The sequence below is a fragment of the Ranitomeya variabilis genome, chromosome 6 (assembly GCF_051348905.1).
Source record: "Ranitomeya variabilis isolate aRanVar5 chromosome 6, aRanVar5.hap1, whole genome shotgun sequence".
Taxonomy (NCBI): domain Eukaryota; kingdom Metazoa; phylum Chordata; class Amphibia; order Anura; family Dendrobatidae; genus Ranitomeya; species Ranitomeya variabilis.
This window is the reverse complement of record NC_135237.1, coordinates 549534630-549556180: the sequence shown is the minus strand read 5'-3', so window position 1 is coordinate 549556180 and position 21551 is coordinate 549534630. Positions and strand designations below refer to the sequence as shown.

Here is a 21551-nt window from a genome sequence, read left to right as displayed (position 1 = left end):
ACCCGATATAACCATCAATATTGTAAGAAAACTTTCAAAATGGATTTTACAGCCATTATGACACAGGATCAGTAATGTAATGTATGTACACAGTGACTGCACCAGCAGAATAGTGAGTGCAGCTCTGGGGTATAATACAGGATGTAACTCAGGATCAGTAATGTAATGTATGTACACAGTGACTGCACCAGCAGAATAGTGAGTGCAGCTCTGGGGTATAATACAGGATGTAACTCAGGATCAGTAATGTAACGTATGTACACAGTGACTGCACCAGCAGAATAGTGAGTGCAGCTCTGGGGTATAATACAGGATGTAACTCAGGATCAGTAATGTAATGTATGTACACAGTGACTGCACCAGCAGAATAGTGAGTGCAGCTCTGGAGTATAATACAGGATGTAACTCAGGATCAGTAATGTAATGTATGTACACAGTGACTGCACCAGCAGAATAGTGAGTGCAGCTCTGGGGTATAATACAGGATGTAACTCAGGATCAGTAATGTATGTACACAGTGACTGCACCAGCAGAATAGTGAGTGCAGCTCTGGAGTATAATACAGGATGTAACTCAGGATCAGTAATGTAATGTATGTACACAGTGACTGCACCAGCAGAATAGTGAGTGCAGCTCTGGGGTATAATACAGGATGTAACTCAGGATCAGTAATGTAATGTATGCACACAGTGACTGCACCAGCAGAATAGTGAGTGCAGCTCTGGGGTATAATACAGGATGTAACTCAGGATCAGAAATGTAATGTATGTACACAGTGACTGCACCAGCAGAATAGTGAGTGCAGCTCTGGAGTATAATACAGGATGTAACTCAGGATCAGTAATGTAATCTATGTACACAGTGTCCGCACCAGCAGAATAGTGAGTGCAGCTCTGGGGTATAATACAGGATGTAACTCAGGATCAGTAGTGTAATGTATGTGCACAGTGACTGCACCAGCAGAATAGTGAGTGCAGCTCTGGAGTATAATACAGGATGTAACTCAGGATCAGTAATGTAATATATGTACACAGTGACTGCACCAGCAGAATAGTGAGTGCAGCTCTGGGGTATAATACAGGATGTAACTCAGGATCAGTAATGTAATGTATGTACACAGTGACTGCACCAGCAGAATAGTGAGTGCAGCTCTGGGGTATAATACAGGATGTAACTCAGGATCAGTAATGTAACGTATGTACACAGTGACTGCACCAGCAGAATAGTGAGTGCAGCTCTGGAGTATAATACAGGATGTAACTCAGGACCAGTAATGTATGTACACAGTGACTGCACCAGTAGAATAGTGAGTGCAGCTCTGGGGTATAATACAGGATGTAACTCAGGATCAGTAATGTAATGTATGTACACAGTGACTGCACCAGCAGAATAGTGAGTGCAGCTCTGGGGTATAATACAGGATGTAACTCAGGATCAGTAATGTAACGTATGTACACAGTGACTGCACCAGCAGAATAGTGAGTGCAGCTCTGGGGTATAATACAGGATGTAACTCAGGATCAGTAATGTAATGTATGTACACAGTGACTGCACCAGCAGAATAGTGAGTGCAGCTCTGGGGTATAATACAGGATGTAACTCAGGATCAGTAATGTAATGTATGTACACAGTGACTGCACCAGCAGAATAGTGAGTGCAGCTCTGGGGTATAATACAGGATGTAACTCAGGATCAGTAATGTAACGTATGTACACAGTGACTGCACCAGCAGAATAGTGAGTGCAGCTCTGAAGTATAATACAGGAGGTAACTCAGGATCAGTAATGTAATGTATGTACACAGTGACTGCACCAGCAGAATAGTGAGTGCAGCTCTGGAGTATATTACAGGATGTAACTCAGGATCAGTAATGTAATGTATGTACACAGTGACTGCACCAGCAGAATAGTGAGTGCAGCTCTGGAGTATAATACAGGATGTAACTCAGGATCAGTAATGTAATGTAATGTATGTACACAGTGACTGCACCAGCAGAATAGTGAGTGCAGCTCTGGAGTATAATACAGGATGTAACTCGGGATCAGTAATGTAATGTATGTACACAGTGACTGCACCAGCAGAATAGTGAGTGCAGCTCTGGGGTATAATACAGGATGTAACTCAGGATCAGTAATGTAATGTGTGTACACAGTGACTGCACCAGCAGAATAGTGAGTGCAGCTCTGGAGTATAATACAGGATGTAACTCAGGATCAGTAATATAATGTAAGTACACAGTGACTGCACCAGCAGAATAGTGAGTGCAGCTCTGAGGTATAATACAGGATGTAACTCAGGATCAGTAATGTAATGTGTGTACACAGTGACTGCACCAGCAGAATAGTGAGTGCAGCTCTGGAGTATAATACAGGATGTAACTCAGGATCAGTAATATAATGTAAGTACACAGTGACTGCACCAGCAGAAGAGTGAGTGCAGCTCTGAGGTATAATACAGGATGTAACTCAGGATCAGTAATGTAATGTATGTACACAGTGACTGCACCAGCAGAATAGTGAGTGCAGCTCTGGGGTATAATACAGGATGTAACTCAGGATGAGTAATGTAATGTATGTACACAGTGACTGCACCAGCCGAATAGTGAGTGCAGCTCTGGGGTATAATACAGGATGTAACTCAGGATCAGTAATGTAATGTATGTACACAGTGACTGCACCAGCAGAATAGTGAGTGCAGCTCTGGAGTATAATACAGGATGTAACTCAGGATCAGTAATGTAATGTATGTACACAGTGACTGCACCAGCAGAATAGTGAGTGCAGCTCTGGAGTATAATACAGGATGTAACTCAGGATCAGTAATGTAATGTATGTACACAGTGACTGCACCAGCAGAATAGTGAGTGCAGCTCTGGAGTATAATACAGGATGTAGCTCAGGATCAGTAATGTAATGTATGTACACAGTGACTGCACCAGCAGAATAGTGAGTGCAGCTCTGGAGTATAATACAGGATGTAACTCAGGATCAGTAATGTAATGTATGTACACAGTGACTGCACCAGCAGAATAGTGAGTGCAGCTCTGGAGTATAATACAGGATGTAGCTCAGGATCAGTAATGTAATGTATGTACACAGTGACTGCACCAGCAGAATAGTGAGTGCAGCTCTGGGGTATAATACAGGATGTAACTCAGGATCAGTAATGTAACGTATGTACACAGTGACTGCACCAGCAGAATAGTGAGTGCAGCTCTGGAGTATAATACAGGAGGTAACTCAGGATCAGTAATGTAATGTATGTACACAGTGACTGCACCAGCAGAATAGTGAGTGCAGCTCTGCAGTATAATACAGGATGTAACTGAGGATCAGTAATGTAATGTATGTACACAGTGACTGCACCAGCAGAATAGTGAGTGCAGCTCTGGAGTATATTACAGGATGTAACTCAGGATCAGTAATGTATGTACACAGTGACTGCACCAGCAGAATAGTGAGTGCAGCTCTGGAGTATAATACAGGATGTAACTCAGGATCAGTAATGTAATGTAATGTATGTACACAGTGACTGCACCAGCAGAATAGTGAGTGCAGCTCTGGAGTATAATACAGGATGTAACTCAGGATCAGTAATATAATGTAAGTACACAGTGACTGCACCAGCAGAATAGTGAGTGCAGTTCTGCAGTATAATACAGGATGTAACTCAGGATCAGTAATGTAATGTATGTACACAGTGACTGCACCAGCAGAATAGTGAGTGCAGCTCTGGAGTATAATACAGGATGTAGCTCAGGATCAGTAATGTAATGTATGTACACAGTGACTGCACCAGCAGAATAGTGAGTGCAGCTCTGGGGTATAATACAGGATGTAACTCAGGATCAGTAATGTAATGTATGTGCACAGTGACTGCACCAGCAGAATCGTGAGTACAGCCCTGGGGTATAATACAGGAGGTAACTCAGGATCAGTAATGTAATGTATGTACACAGTGACTGCACCAGCAGAATAGTGAGTGCAGCTCTGGAGTATATTACAGGATGTAACTCAGGATCAGTAATGTAATGTATGTACACAGTGACTGCACCAGCAGAATAGTGAGTGCAGCTCTGCAGTATAATACAGGATGTAACTGAGGATCAGTAATGTAATGTATGTACACAGTGACTGCACCAGCAGAATAGTGAGTGCAGCTAAGGAGTATAATACAGGAGGTAACTCAGGATCAGTAATGTAATGTATGTACACAGTGACTGCACCAGCAGAATAGTGAGTGCAGCTCTGGAGTATATTACAGGATGTAACTCAGGATCAGTAATGTATGTACACAGTGACTGCACCAGCAGAATAGTGAGTGCAGCTCTGGAGTATAATACAGGATGTAACTCAGGATCAGTAATGTAATGTATGTACACAGTGACTGCACCAGCAGAATAGTGAGTGCAGCTCTGGAGTATAATACAGGATGTATCTCAGGATCAGTAATGTAATGTATGTACACAGTGACTGCACTAGCAGAATAGTGAGTGCAGCTCTGGAGTATAATACAGGATGTAACTCAGGATCAGTAATGTAATGTATGTACACAGTGACTGCACCAGCAGAATAGTGAGTGCAGCTCTGGAGTATAATACAGGATGTAACTCAGGATCAGTAATATAATGTAAGTACACAGTGACTGCACCAGCAGAATAGTGAGTGCAGTTCTGCAGTATAATACAGGATGTAACTCAGGATCAGTAATGTAATGTATGTACACAGTGACTGCACCAGCAGAATAGTGAGTGCAGCTCTGGAGTATAATACAGGATGTAGCTCAGGATCAGTAATGTAATGTATGTACACAGTGACTGCACCAGCAGAATAGTGAGTGCAGCTCTGGGGTATAATACAGGATGTAACTCAGGATCAGTAATGTAATGTATGTGCACAGTGACTGCACCAGCAGAATCGTGAGTACAGCCCTGGGGTATAATACAGGAGGTAACTCAGGATCAGTAATGTAATGTATGTACACAGTGACTGCACCAGCAGAATAGTGAGTGCAGCTCTGGAGTATATTACAGGATGTAACTCAGGATCAGTAATGTAATGTATGTACACAGTGACTGCACCAGCAGAATAGTGAGTGCAGCTCTGGGGTATAATACAGGATGTAACTCAGGATCAGTAATGTAAAGTATGTACACAGTGACTGCACAGCAGAATAGTGAGTTCAGCTCTGGAGTATAATACAGGATGTAACGCAGGATCAGTAATGTAATGTATGTACACAGTGACTGCACCAGCAGAATAGTGAGTGCAGCTCTGGGGTATAATACAGGATGTAACTCAGGGTCAGTAATGTAATGTATGTACACAGTGACTGCACCAGCAGAATAGTGAGTGCAGCTCTGGGGTATAATACAGGATGTAACTCAGGGTCAGTAATGTAATGTATGTACACAGTGACTGCACCAGCAGAATAGTGAGCGCAGCTCTGGGGTATAATACAGGATGTAACTCAGGATCAGTAATGTAATGTATGTACACAGTGACTGCACAGCAGAATAGTGAGTGCAGCTCTGGGGTATAATACAGGATGTAACTCAGGGTCAGTAATGTAATGTATGTACACAGTGACTGCACCAGCAGAATAGTGAGCGCAGCTCTGGGGTATAATACAGGATGTAACTCAGGATCAGTAATGTAATGTATGAACACAGTGACTGCACCAGCAGAATAGTGAGTGCAGCTCTGGGGTATAATACAGGATGTAACTCAGGATCAGTAATGTATGTACACAGTGACTGCACCAGCAGAATAGTGAGCGCAGCTCTGGGGTATAATACAGGGTGTAACTCAGGATCAGTAATGTATGTACACAGTGTCTGCACCAGCAGAACAGTGAGTGCAGCTCTGGGGTATAATACAGGATGTAACTCAGGATCAGTAATGTAATGTATGTACACAGTGACTGCACCAGCAGAATAGTGAATGCAGCTCTGGAGTATAATACAGGATGTAACTCAGGATCAGTAATGTAATGTATGTACACAGTGACTGCACCAGCAGAATAGTGAGTTCAGCTCTGGAGTATAATACAGGAGGTAACTCAGGATCAGTAATGTAATGTATGTACACAGTGACTGCACCAGCAGAATAGTGAGTGCAGCTCTGGGGTATAATACAGGATGTAACTCAGGATAAGTGCAGGACAAAAAAAAAGTATTAGTGTGTGTATATAGGGTATGCACATTAATTATTATTTTCCCCATACATGTGCGTTGGTATATAGGAGCACTGATCAATGTGACGTGGGCTGGGTTTTAGCTACTTTTGAGAATTGGATGAAATCTGCCTTAAGAACCATCTTGTTGTTTGTACATAAAAGCTTCAGTACTTTACCGACTTCCGGCTGCTTGTCTTTATCATTTACTTTCTTTATTATCTTTTCCTGCAAACTATCAGAGAGTTTGTTTTCTGCAGCAGCACATGACAACGTCTCCGTCGTTTCCGCGCTCGGGAGAGCAGAGGACTTTTTCTTCTTGCTTGGTTTAGGCGGTTTCAGGTTATTTGGTAACGCCAAGGCGGTGAGTAATGAGAGCGGATGAGACTCCGGGGCTGCGGAACAGAGGAAAGGTTGACATATACTGATACTAATATGACAAGTAGGAAAAAATTGAATTTAAAAACTCTAAAGTAATAAAAGAAACAAATTAAGAAAATCTTTGCAATTTCTACACAAATTCCCAAAGATTAGCGTCCATCACTATATCCTGGAGTGTCGCTGTAATGATTGTATAGACCTGGTCTTCACAAAGGAGCACAAGATGTCGCTTTATAGAATATTGGATAAATATTATAGGAAAATAAAAATCAAGTTATTACTAGGGAGAACCACAATTGCCTAAATTCACACAAATTTAGTGTTTTGTTGAGTGTATTTTTTTTCTTGTGTCTGGTTTTTAATCTAAAAAAAAAGATTATATTTTTTTTCCACAATGGCTATATATTTCCAGCTCCTTACAGAATACTTTTGGGCAGTCTCACTATCATTACAATCAAGATTACAGTGACTGATAACACCTCTATGTACAGTAGATAACAGGATCCACCATTCACAATAGGTGATGTCACAGCTCACCTCCTCCTCCTGTACAATGACTGATAACACCTCTATATACAGTAGATAACACAGGATCCACCATTCACAATAGGTGATGTCACAGCTCACCTCCTCCTCCTGTACAATCACTGATAACACCTCTATATACAGTAGATAACACAGGGTCCACCATTCACAATAGGTAATGTCAGTATGTCACAGCTCACCTCCTCCTCCTGTACAATGACTGATAACACCTCTATATACAGTAGATTACACAGGGTCCACCATTCACAATAGGTGATGTCACAGCTCACCTCCTCCTCCTGTACAATCACTGATAACACCTCTATATACAGTAGATCACACAGGATCCCCCATTCACAATAGGTGATGTCACAGCTCACCTCCTCCTGTACAATCACTGATCACACCTCTATATACAGTAGATCACACAGGATCCCCCATTCACAATAGGTGATGTCACAGCTCACCTCCTCCTCCTGTACAGTGACTGATAACACCTCTATATACAGTAGATAACACAGGATCCACCATTCCCAATAGGTGATGTCACAGCTCACCTCCCCCTCTATATACAGTAGATAACACGGGATCCATCATTCACAATAGGTGATGTCACAGCTCACCTCCTCCTCCTGTACACTGACTGATATCACCTCTATATACAGTAGATAGCACAGGATCCACCATTCACAATAGGTGAGGTCACAGCTCACCTCCTGCTCCTGTACAATCACTGATCACACCTCTATATACAGTAGATCACACAGGATCCCCCATTCACAATAGGTGATGTCACAGCTCACCTCCTCCTCCTGTACAGTGACTGATAACACCTCTATATACAGTAGATAACACAGGATCCACCATTCACAATAGGTGATGTCACAGCTCACCTCCCCCTCCTGTACAATCACTGACAAAACACCTCTATATACAGTAGACAGCACAGGATCCACCATTCACAATAGGTGATGTCACAGCTCACCTCCTGCTCCTGTACAATCACTGATAACACCTCTATATAGAGTAGATAGCACAGGATGCACCATTCACCGTAGATGTCACAGCTCAACTCCTCCTCCTGTACAATCACTGATAACACCTCTATTGTCATGATCTCTGCAAGCAGAGATCATAGCAAGCCTATAGAGGGACAAGCTCTCGGAAGATGGAACTATACTGACCATGAACTAAGCCTGCCGCGCAACTAGAAATAGCCAGGTAGCATTTCCTATTTATTGCTAGATGCCCAGCTCTGGCCTAAGACCTAAATAGCTAGCAGAGGGAAATATAAGACCTGGCTCACCTCTAGAGAAATATTTCAAAAGCAGACAGTAGCCCCCCACATATAATGACGGTGAGTTCAGATGAAACAACAAACGCAGCAGGAAAATAGTCTTAGCAAATTTGAGGTCCGCTTACTAGATAGCAGAAGACAGATAGTATACTTTCATGGTCAGCAGAAAAACACTAACAAAACACCATCCAGAGATTACCTTAAACTCTGGCATTAACTCATAACACCAGAGTAGCAATCCCTGATCAACGAGAGCTTTCCAGACACAGTAACAAAACTTCAGCTGTGAACTGGAACAAATAGGCAAAAGAAACATGGACAACAGTCCAACTTATCTAGTAGTTGTCAGAAGCAGGAACAAGCACTGAGAGGCATCAGATAACATTGTTGACCGGCAAGAAACCACCAGAGAAATGAGCTTAAATAGCGACACCCACTACTGATGGAACCAGGTGAAACAGGAAAGAGGATGACAAGTCCAATTCCACAAGCGGCCACCGGGGGAGCCCAGAATCCAAATTCACAACAGTACCCCCCCCTCAAGGAGGGGGCACCGAACCCTCACCAGATCCACCAGGGCGACCAGGATGAGCCCTATGGAAGGCACGAACAAGATCAGAAGCATGAACATCAGATGCATTGACCCAAGAATTATCCTCCTGGCCGTAACCCTTCCAGTTGACCAGATACTGGAGTCTCCGTCTGGAAACACGAGAGTCCAAAATTTTCTCCACAACGTACTCCAACTCACCCTCAACCAACACCGGAGCAGGAGGCTCAACTGAAGGTACAACAGGCACCTCATACCTGCGCAATAACGACCGATGAAAAACGTTATGAATGGAAAAGGACGCAGGGAGGTCCAAACGGAAAGAAACAGGATTAAGAATCTCCAATATTCTATAAGGGCCGATGAACCGAGGTTTAAACTTAGGAGAAGAGACCCTCATAGGGACAAAACGAGAAGACAACCAGACCAAATCTCCAACACAAAGCCGAGAACCAACACGACGATGACGGTTGGCAAAACGCTGAGTCTTCTCCTGGGACAACTTCAAATTGTCCATAACCTGCCCCCAGATGTGATGCAATCTCTCCACCACCGCATCCACTCCAGGACAATCCGAGGATTCCACCTGACCGGAGGAAAATCGAGGGTGAAACCCCGAATTACAGAAAAACGGGGACACCAAGGTGGAAGAGCTGGCCCGATTATTGAGGGCGAACTCTGCCAATGGCAAAAAAGCAACCCAATCATCCTGGTCAGCAGAGACAAAACACCTCAGATATGTCTCCAGGGTCTGATTAGTCCGCTCGGTCTGGCCATTAGTCTGAGGGTGAAAAGCAGATGAAAAAGACAAATCTATGCCCATCCTAGCACAGAATGCCCGCCAAAATCTAGACACAAATTGGGTACCTCTGTCAGAAACAATATTCTCAGGAATACCGTGCAATCGGACAACATTCTGAAAAAACAGAGGAACCAACTCAAAAGAAGAAGGCAACTTGGGCAGAGGAACCAAATGGACCATTTTAGAGAAACGGTCACAGACCACCCAGATGACAGACATCTTCTGGGAAACAGGCAGATCTGAAATAAAATCCATCGAGATGTGTGTCCAAGGCCTCTTAGGAATAGGCAAGGGCAACAGCAGTCCGCTAGCCCGAGAACTACAAGACTTGGCCCGAGCACAAATGTCACATGACTGCACAAAGACTCGCACATCTCGTGACAGGGAAGGCCACCAGAAGGATCTTGCCACCAAATCCCTGGTACCAAAAATTCCGGGATGACCTGTCAATGCAGAAGAATGTACCTCAGAGATGACTCTACTGGTCCAATCATCCGGAACAAACAGTCTATCAGGCGGACAACGATCCGGTCTATCCGCCTGAAACTCTTGCAAGGACCGCCGCAGATCAGGAGAAACGGCCGACAAAATTACTCCCTCCCTAAGGATACCTGTGGGTTCAGTATTACCAGGAGAGTCCGGGTCAAAACTCCTAGAAAGGGCATCTGCCTTAACATTCTTAGAACCCGGTAGGTATGACACCACAAAATTAAAGCGAGAAAAAAATAAAGACCAGCGCGCCTGTCTAGGATTCAGGCGCCTGGCAGTCTCAAGATAAATCAAATTTTTGTGGTCAGTCAATACCACCACCTGATGCTTAGCCCCCTCTAGCCAATGGCGCCACTCCTCAAACGCCCACTTCATGGCCAAAAGCTCCCTATTCCCAACATCATAATTCCGCTCTGCGGGCGAAAATTTGCGAGAAAAGAAGGCACAAGGTCTAATGACGGAGCAGTCGGAACCTTTCTGCGACAACACTGCCCCAGCTCCGATCTCCGAAGCGTCAACCTCAACCTGAAAAGGCAGATTCACATCAGGCTGACGTAACACAGGGGCAGAGGCAAAACGGTGCTTAAGCTCCTGAAAGGCCTCTACAGCATGAGGGGACCAATTAGCAACATCAGCGCCATGTCTGGTCAAATCAGTCAGTGGTTTAACGACATCCGAAAAACCAGCAATAAATCGGCGGTAAAAGTTGGCAAAGCCCAAAAATCTCTGAAGACCCCTAAGAGAGGAGGGCTGAGTCCAGTCACAAATAGCTTGCACCTTGACGGGATCCATCTCAATGGAAGAGGGAGAAAAAATATACCCCAAAAAGGAAATTTTCTGGACCCCAAAAACGCACTTAGACCCCTTCACACATAAAGAATTAGACCGCAGAACCTGAAAAACTCTCCTGACCTGCTGGACATGAGAGTCCCAGTCATCAGAAAAAATCAGAATATCATCCAGATATATTATCATAAATTTATCCAGAAAATCGCGGAAAATATCATGCATAAAAGACTGGAAAACTGAAGGGGCATTAGAAAGACCAAAAGGCATGACCAAATACTCAAAGTGGCCCTCGGGCGTATTAAATGCGGTCTTCCACTCATCCCCCTGCCTGATCCGCACCAAATTATACGCCCCACGAAGATCAATTTTAGAGAACCACTTAGCACCCTCTATACGAGCAAACAAATCAGTAAGCAATGGCAATGGGTATTGGTACTTAACAGTGATCTTATTCAGAAGCCGATAATCAATACATGGTCTCAAAGAGCCGTCCTTTTTTGAGACAAAGAAAAACCCAGCTCCCAAGGGAGAAGAAGATGGACGAATATGTCCCTTTTCCAAAGACTCCTTTATATATTCCCGCATAGCAGCATGTTCCGGCACGGACAAATTAAACAAACGACCCTTTGGATATTTGCAACCCGGTATCAAATCTATGGCACAATCGCACTCACGGTGCGGAGGTAACGACCCAAGCTTGGGTTCGTCAAAGACGTCTTGATAATCTGAGAGGAACTCAGGGACTTCAGAGGGGATGGACGACGAAATAGAAACCAAAGGTACGTCCCCATGAATACCCTTACATCCCCAGCTCAACACAGACATTGCTCTCCAGTCCAAGACTGGATTGTGAGACTGCAACCATGGCAATCCCAGTACCAAATCGTCATGTAAATTATACAGCACCAGGAAACGAATAATCTCCTGGTGATCCGGATTGATACGCATGGTTACTTGTGTCCAGTATTGTGGTTTATTATTAGCCAATGGGGTGGAGTCAATCCCCTTCAGAGGAATAAGAGTCTCCAAAGGCTCTAAATCAAAACCACAACGATTGGCAAAGGACCAATCCATAAGACTCAGAGCGGCGCCAGAGTCAACATAGGCGTCCGTGGCAATGGATGACAAAGAGCAAATCAGGGTTACAGACAAAATAAATTTAGACTGAATGGTGCCAATGGAAACAGACTTATCAAGCTTCTTTGTACGCCTAGAGCATGCTGATATAACATGAGTAGAATCCCCACAATAGAAGCACAATCCATTCTTCCGTCTAAAATTCTGTCGCTCGCTCCTGGACAGAATTCTATCACACTGCATACTTTCTGGCGTCTTTTCCATAGACACCGCCAGATGGTGCACCGGTTTGCGCTCCCGCAGACGCCTATCAATCTGAATAGCCATTGTCATGGACTCATTCAGACCTGCAGGCACAGGGAACCCCACCATAACATCCTTAACGGCATCAGAGAGACCTTCTCTGAAAGTTGCCGCCAAGGCGCACTCATTCCACTGAGTAAGCACAGACCATTTACGGAATTTTTGGCAGTAAACCTCAGCTTCGTCTTGCCCCTGAGATAGTGCCATCAAAGTTTTTTCTGCCTGAAGTTCCAAATGAGGTTCCTCATAAAGCAAGCCCAAGGCCAGAAAAAACGCATCCACATCGCGCAACGCAGGATCCCCTGCTGGCAATGAGAAGGCCCAATCTTGAGGGTCACCCCTGAGCAAGGAAATCACAATCCTAACCTGCTGAGCAGGGTCTCCAGCTAAACGAGACTTCAGGGACAAATAAAGCTTACAATTATTTCGGAAATTCTGGAAGCTAGCTCTATTCCCTGTGAAGAACTCCGGCAAAGGAATTCTCGGCTCAGATACTGGAGCATGTACCACAAAATCTTGTAAATTTTGTACTTTCGTGATGAGATTATTCAAACCCGCAGTTACACTCTGAAGATCCATTATTGTCAGGTGCACACAGAGCCATACAGAGATGAGGAGGAGAGAGAGAAAAAAGACTGCAGCAAGGCAAACTGGAGGGAAAAAAAAAAAAAAAAATACCAGCAGACTTCTTATAACTCTCCTTTCTCAACCTGGGTCTTTAACACTTTATTGGCCGGTCAAACTGTCATGATCTCTGCAAGCAGAGATCATAGCAAGCCTATAGAGGGACAAGCTCTCGGAAGATGGAACTATACTGACCATGAACTAAGCCTGCCGCGCAACTAGAAATAGCCAGGTAGCATTTCCTATTTATTGCTAGATGCCCAGCTCTGGCCTAAGACCTAAATAGCTAGCAGAGGGAAATATAAGACCTGGCTCACCTCTAGAGAAATATTTCAAAAGCAGACAGTAGCCCCCCACATATAATGACGGTGAGTTCAGATGAAACAACAAACGCAGCAGGAAAATAGTCTTAGCAAATTTGAGGTCCGCTTACTAGATAGCAGAAGACAGATAGTATACTTTCATGGTCAGCAGAAAAACACTAACAAAACACCATCCAGAGATTACCTTAAACTCTGGCATTAACTCATAACACCAGAGTAGCAATCCCTGATCAACGAGAGCTTTCCAGACACAGTAACAAAACTTCAGCTGTGAACTGGAACAAATAGGCAAAAGAAACATGGACAACAGTCCAACTTATCTAGTAGTTGTCAGAAGCAGGAACAAGCACTGAGAGGCATCAGATAACATTGTTGACCGGCAAGAAACCACCAGAGAAATGAGCTTAAATAGCGACACCCACTACTGATGGAACCAGGTGAAACAGGAAAGAGGATGACAAGTCCAATTCCACAAGCGGCCACCGGGGGAGCCCAGAATCCAAATTCACAACACTCTATATACAGTAAATAACACAGGATCCACCATTCACAATAGATGATGTCACAGCTCACCTCCTCCTCCTGTACAATGACTGATAACACCTCTATATACAGTAGATAACACAGGATCCAGCATTCACAATAGGTGATGTCACAGCTCACCTCCTCCTCCTGTACAATGACTGACGACACCTCTATATACAGTAGATAACACAGGATCCACCATTCACAATAGATGATGTCACAGCTCACCTCCTCCTGTACAATGACTGATAACACCTGTATATACAGTACATAACACAGGATCCAGCATTCACAATAGGTGATGTCACAGCTCACCTCCTCCTCCTGTACAATGACTGATAACACCTCTATATACAGTAGATAACACAGGATCCACCATTCACAATAGGTGATGTCACAGCTCACCTCCTCCTCCTGTACAATGACTGATAACACCTCTATATACAGTAGATAACACAGGATCCACCATTCACAATAGGTGATGTCACAGCTCACCTCCTCCTCCTGTACAATGACTGATTACACCTCTATATACAGTAAACACAGGATCCACCATTCACAATAGGTGATGTCACAGCTCACCTCCTCCTGTACAATGACTGACGACACCTATATATACAGTAGATAACACAGGATCCACCATTCACAATAGATGATGTCACAGCTCACCTCCTCCTGTACAATGACTGATAACTCCTCTATATACAGTAGATAGCACAGGATCCACCATTCACAATAGGTGATGTCACAGCTCACCTTCCCCTCCTGTACAATGACTGATAACACCTCTATATACAGTAGATAACACAGGATCCACCATTCACAATAGGTGATGTCACAGCTCACCTTCCCCTCCTGTACAATGACTGATAACACCTCTATATACAGTAGATAACACAGGATCCACCATTCACAATAGGTGATGTCACAGCTCACCTCCTCCTGTACAATCACTGATAACATCTCTATATACAGTAGATAGCACAGGATCCACCATTCACAATAGATGATATCACAGTTCACCTCCTCCTCCTGTACAATGACTGATTACACCTCTGTATACAGTAGATAACACAGGATCCACCATCCATAATAGGTGACGTGACAGCTCACCTCCTCCTTCTGTACAATGACTGATAACACCTCTATATACTGTAGATAACACAGGATCCACCATTCACAATAGGTGATGTCACAGCTCACCTCCTCCTGTACAATGACTGATAACACCTCTATATACAGTAGATAACAGGATCCACCATTCACAATAGGTGATGTCACAGCTCACCTCCTCCTCCTGTAAAATGACTGATAACACCTCTATATACTGTAGATAACACAGGATCCACCATTCACAATAGGTGATGTCACAGCTCACCTCCTCCTTCTGTACAATGACTGATAACACCTCTATATACTGTAGATAACACAGGATCCACCATTCACAATAGGTGATGTCACAGCTCACCTCCTCCTCCTGTACAATGACTGAAAACAACTCTATATACAGTAGATAACAGGATCCACCATTCACAATAGGTGATGTCACAGCTCACCTCCTCCTCCTGTAAAATGACTGATAACACCTCTATATACAGTAGATAACACAGGATCCACCATTCACAATAGGTGATTCACAGCTCACCTCCTCCTCCTGTACACTGACTGATAACACCTCTATATACAGTAGATAACACAGGATCCACCATTCACAATAGGTGGTCACAGCTCACCTCCTCCTCCTCCTGTACAATGACTGATTACACCTCTGTATACAGTAGATAACACAGGATCCACCATCCATAATAGGTGATGTCACAGCTCACCTCCTCATCCTGTACAATGACTGATAACACCTCTATATACTGTAGATAACACAGGATCCACCATTCACAATAGATGATGTCACAGCTCACCTCCTCCTCCTGTACAATGACTGATAACACCTCTATATACTGTAGATAACACAGGATCCACCATTCACAATAGGTGATGTCACAGCTCACCTCCTCCTCCTGTAAAATGACTGATAACACCTCTATATACAGTAGATAACACAGGATCCACCATTCACAATAGGTGATTCACAGCTCACCTCCTCCTCCTGTACACTGACTGATAACACCTCTATATACAGTAGATAACACAGGATCCACCATTCACAATAGGTGGTCACAGCTCACCTCCTCCTCCTCCTGTACAATGACTGATTACACCTCTGTATACAGTAGATAACACAGGATCCACCATCCATAATAGGTGATGTCACAGCTCACCTCCTCCTCCTGTACAATGACTGATAACACCTCTATATACTGTAGATAACACAGGATCCACCATTCACAATAGGTGATGTCACAGCTCACCTCCTCCTCCTGTACAATGACTGATAACACCTCTATATACAGTAGATAACACAGGATCCACCATTCACAATAGGTGATGTCACAGCTCACCTCCTCCTCCTGTACAATGACTGATAACACCTCTATATACAGTAGATAACACTGGATCCACCATTCACAATAGGTGATGTCACAGCTCACCTCCTCCTCCTCCTGTACAATGACTGAAAACAACTCTATATACAGTAGATAACACTGCACTCACATCCGTTTGCATTTTGGCTGCTACATAGATGCTGCAGATATTACGTTTCACCCTCTTATTGATCAATACTCTGGCAGCAGCCGCCTGCAGGGATACACGACCACCCTCAATAGTCTTCACGGGAAATGAAGCTGGATTTATATTGATGGAATTAATCCAAAGGAAACAAATGCAGAAATGAAGAGTCCTGAATATAGAAGGAACAGGACTGTGGCCGAGCGGCCTGGAGCATCCGACTCGCTGCCTCATACTAGATAGCAATGCCGAGCCCGCAGTGTGCATGCACAGGGAGCTGGCACCATTTCTATTGGTTTACAGCATGATTGCAGTAAGATCCCAGGCAGGTAAAAATAAACATGGGATGTGGCAGAGCCAAATTTGTCATTTAAGCTAAGTGCACCTTCCATCCAATGTAGCACAAGAACTGACAAACACCGCTCTGCTACATTAATATCGAGAAGGTGATTTTCTTGCAGCCACTTGTCCGTTTTAGTAAATAATTATATTCTTTGCTTAATAACAATTCTGGCGCCTCATTTATAATACCGCACTATAGTTATATTATATATTATTATATTATATAATATTATATTATTCCTCTGTACTATAGCGCTTTTCCAAAGGGGCGTGACTGGTATGGTCAGCACTGATAGGTCAATGAATGGGCCACGCCCACCAGCCGATACCCGCGGCTGTCAGTGTATTCCTAAATTTCCAGGAGGAATAGAAGAGGAACAGCACAATGTAGAACTCTGAGAAAAGAGGATTCCTTGTTAGACTATGGAGAATATGAGCATTGACGAGAGATATTAAGACTTGCTACATCTCACTGACATATACCGTCATGTACTTATAAACAAACAAGGGCAAACCTAAGCCAGAAATGTGTCTTACTGGTATCTGGATACGTAATGTTTGCTACTGGTTATTTCAGAAGAAAAAATAAATATATAAATTAAGTCTGGAAAAAGGCATACAGAAAAAAAATGTATTTTGTTTTTAAATGTTTTTATTTTAAGAATAGCACTACTCTTTTACGTAGGCTGTGTGGACAGTAAAATAAATCACAGACCACTCCCTAAGTTACCGCCAATGTTTCCTGCACTGTCAGACAACTTGACCTCAATACATATATAATGTGATTTAAAAAAAAAAAAAAATTGCTATAATAATGTCAACCACTAGGTGTCTCCCTCCTGTGTACCTTGTTATTTATTGCCCGTTTTGACATGTTAATACAGGAACAGTGCATGCTGGGAAATGAGTAAAGGGATGTTCCAGCTCCTACAGTGCTGGCAGAGTGCTGATGAAACGAAACTGCCTAAATCGGGGACAGTGGATGTGAGTTACAGAGAACGAGAATTGAAATATTTGCAGATTGGTATGTGCACTAAAAGCAGATTTAAGGTTGGGGGGAGCACGAGAGGAGCAACATTAGCGGAGGGAGACCCCCTGGAAGGAGTTGATTTGGCGGGGGTGGGGTGGATTAAACCTATGAAACGGAAAATGGAAGAAACTTTTTTAAAATTTGCTTTCGCCTCCCGGTGAAGAAGATAAAATCTTGATTAAATCCGAATTCTCCGACATCACAAGATTCCGAGGATAGAATGAAGTCCGGAACATGTCCCCTGCAGAGCGATCCCACCCGACATCACAACCTTACAGCTGATCTGCAGCGTCACATGGCCTAGGAGAACTACAACTCCCACCATCCTCCATTCCGCTGCTCTTGTACTAGCCCGGGAATCAATGAGCTTTTCTTTTTTTTCCCTCCTTCTCTCCAGCTCGTGTCATACATGAAATAATGGCTGTCGTTGTGTGAAGAGAGGAAGCGCTTAACCCTTCGGTGTGCTCTGCCTTTCGCTCGTTATAATTATAGGATGATGAAAGCTTCCAGGCGGGTTCTGTAGTGACGGAAACCATCCTCCCCCATGAGAGAAGGGGTTAAAGGGACTGCTCTAGTGCGCTGTTCTAGGCCTCCGCCGTCTGTTGCTGACCGTCTGAGTATGGTTCCTTTTAATCTGGCATTTGATAATCTGGAGCAGAGCTTCTCAAAACAAGGTCTGTAAACGAGCTGGGGAGATAGAGCGGGGGTCTCCATAGGCTGCAATGCTAGCAACGCTCGCACACAGGGAGTGCGGAACTGGCGACAACTCGCTACGTCTTAGAATAACAAAGGGTCAAAAAAGCATTTGCAAAAGATGCAAGAAAAATAAAATAGCATCTAAAAAGTAACAATGTAGCCGGATTCATTATTGCATTGGTGCCTATTTTGGCATTTTTCACCTATTTTTCATTTGTACCTTATTCTTTTAATTTGCACTTTTTTTGGTTTGTTTGTTGTTGTTTTTTCTGGTCGCAATTGTGACGTTTTTAGCCGATTCATAAATTTGCAATTTCTTTAAAAAAAAAAAGAAACTAACTATTGTATGCAAATGTCCTTCGCCCTCCCCTTCCCCGTCTGAACTTTTTAGGCAGCGTTTTAGCACAACACTAGACCCTTTTTTCGATTTTAAATAGGGGGGGGGGGGAAGAAAGATAAAAGATAAAAATCAAGGGCGCTTTTAAATTACGCAAATTTTACGCAAAACTCATGAACCACCTTGCGCTGTTTGGGAAGGATTTGATGTAGAAAACGTCAATGAAAAAGGCAAGAAAAAAAAAAAGGGAGTGTGAATTTTTTAAAAAGAAATGCAAATGAAGGATTGGAACAAAATAACTTGTTACATCTTGGAAGAAGAAGGTGTCAAAAAATATTTGCAAAATCAAAATGGAAAAAGGTTACTGCACATTTAGTGGCATCTAAACTGATGGGGGAATGCAGAGCGAGGTCTGTATCACAAGGGCTATGGTATGAAAAATATACTAAATATATATACAGACATGGCCGAAAGTGTTGGCACCCGTGAAATTGTTCAACAATTTTGATTAAAGTCCTCAGACAGTTCTCTTCTCCTCTTTCTGTTCTCCATGCTAAGTGACATGCAAAGATTGAGTCAACTTCTCCCCTTTTTATCTGGCCTCAGGTGTGATTTTCATGTTACTTGCCACAGGCAAGTTTGATCGAGCATCAAATGCTGGAAACAAAGTTGTTTACCCACAATTTTGTTATGGTGCCAATAATCTGGGGGGGTTCTTGAGAAAAGTTGTCCAATTTGCCCTTTTTTCCCCCTATTTTTTGTTGTTGCAATACACGCAAAGGAAATAAACATGTGTACAACAAAAAGTAATACGTAATTTTCTGGAATAATTTCAAGAGCGCCAACACTTTCGGCCATGATTGCATGATATAAATAGCTAAAAGGGAATTTTGGCCGTATTTCCAGCCTATAATTTATTCTTTAACGCAGTCGATTGACAAAGTGTGATACAGAATGTTCTTCTTTTCCTCAGGCTCCCGCTGAAGAACTCGGCGTGGAGATAACGCTTGGGATTGCCACCGTTCAGACACAACAGATTAGGTGGCATCTAAAAAGTAACAGCGCCTTAAGGATAAAACCAAAATCTTACAAGTCCAAAACAAAAATTCTTAAAAAAAAAAAAAGAATCTCGTGTGTATTTAAAGCCAAAATTCATTCTTAAACCAAGTTGATTTCGAGATCTCTTGATCGTAACATATTTATATTCGTTGGGATCGCCTCCATCCACCTCATTGTTAGTCGTCGTCTTTTGATTTTTCCGAACAATCTTTTCTAAAAATTGGATTTTCTTATATTTAGTATTTGGCTCGATAAATCCAAGGATCCAATAATTTGCTTTCTTTACCGACCAAGGTTTCATAAAATTGTCCAAATGTCCCCGACATAAAGCAGCTGTCGGCTTTGTGAGTAGACGGCAGTCACGCGGACCCTCCAATACGGGAGATTCTACTATTTGCCATCTATGAATACAACTTTGGATTTTTTGTGTGTTGATTTTCAGTCAATGTTGCAATTTTTATTTTATTTTTATTCTTCAGCTTTTTGTGCCTATTGATATCTCTCTGCATCTTTCATCCTTCGTCTTCTGCATATTCCTTGACTCCTATATTTTGTGTTGGTATAAGTGGATCTTGTCCGCTTTCAGTTTGTAGCCTACGCGGTGATTTTGTCGGAGCCGCCCAGTAAAGTTACAGGGCGGCCATTTGGATATAGGTCTTTCCGCTTGTACAAGTGCGGCTCTTCATTGACGAGAACTGAAGCTCTGCTCCTACTCAAACATACAGTAGCTAAGCTGCAGTAAGTGGGAGTGCACAGAAATCACGCCCAATATGACGCGAGCTCCGACTGCTCACGCCCCTGGTGCCACATCGATGACCGGGAGCCAGAGGCTGCAGGGAGAACAACACTTCATCATCTTCCTTCAGCTGCACATCCAATTACACTGGTCAAGGTGTTTCATATAGAATTTATCTGCAGATCAGCTCTATGGCAGCAGGTAAATACAATTTTATTTTGCTGTCACATTTATTTCACGCCAATACATTCAGGATAGGAGCACGAGCTGAAGATGGAGCGATAGAAACTAAACTAAAGACCCTGTAAGGAGTGACCAGGGATACCAAAAAAGGTGTAAAAAGAAAGGGGTTTCCCAGGATTTGGACATCGATGATCTAACCACCTTGGGATGATATCCTTAAAAGGTTTTATCCAATACTACTTACATTTTTTTTTTTATTATAGGCCTAAGAAGTTACAGACAAACTCCCTGCCTGTTGTGCTCGGCACAGATCCCTGCCAGCGGCACAGTGGCTTCGGCTGATACGTCGACAGAGCAGCTGCTTCTCTTCCACTTTGCTCAGTTGACAAAGCGTGACTACCTAACTTCCTGTCAATCAGCATTAAGTGGCGGTCACGCCCCGTCGATAGAGCAGCCTGGATGAAGAAGAGCTGCTCTGTTGTGGTGGAGCAGCTGAATTTCCGGCAGGAGCAGTCGGTCAATTACCACCCTGTGCCGGGTAAAACAGGCACGTAGTTGTCTCGGTCAGCAACTACCTGTCTGTTAGTTTTTATGCCCATAATAAAATATAAAAATAGTCCTGTCTGACCCCTTTAAATCAGCTCATTGGTTGGAGTTCCAGAAGCCGGACAGTATCGATAGAAT

The 21551-nt window shown here is 43.3% G+C and overlaps 1 protein-coding gene across 1 annotated transcript in view; it reads right to left on the bottom strand.

The window, feature by feature from the left end:
- PHF20L1 (PHD finger protein 20 like 1) overlaps nucleotides 1-21551 on the bottom strand; it is a 102006-nt gene that overhangs the window by 15803 nt on the left and 64652 nt on the right. The window contains exon 12 of the mRNA XM_077271259.1: nucleotides 6354-6569. Coding sequence (XP_077127374.1) covers nucleotides 6354-6569 — 216 coding nt within the window. The remainder of the gene's footprint in view (nucleotides 1-6353; nucleotides 6570-21551) is intronic.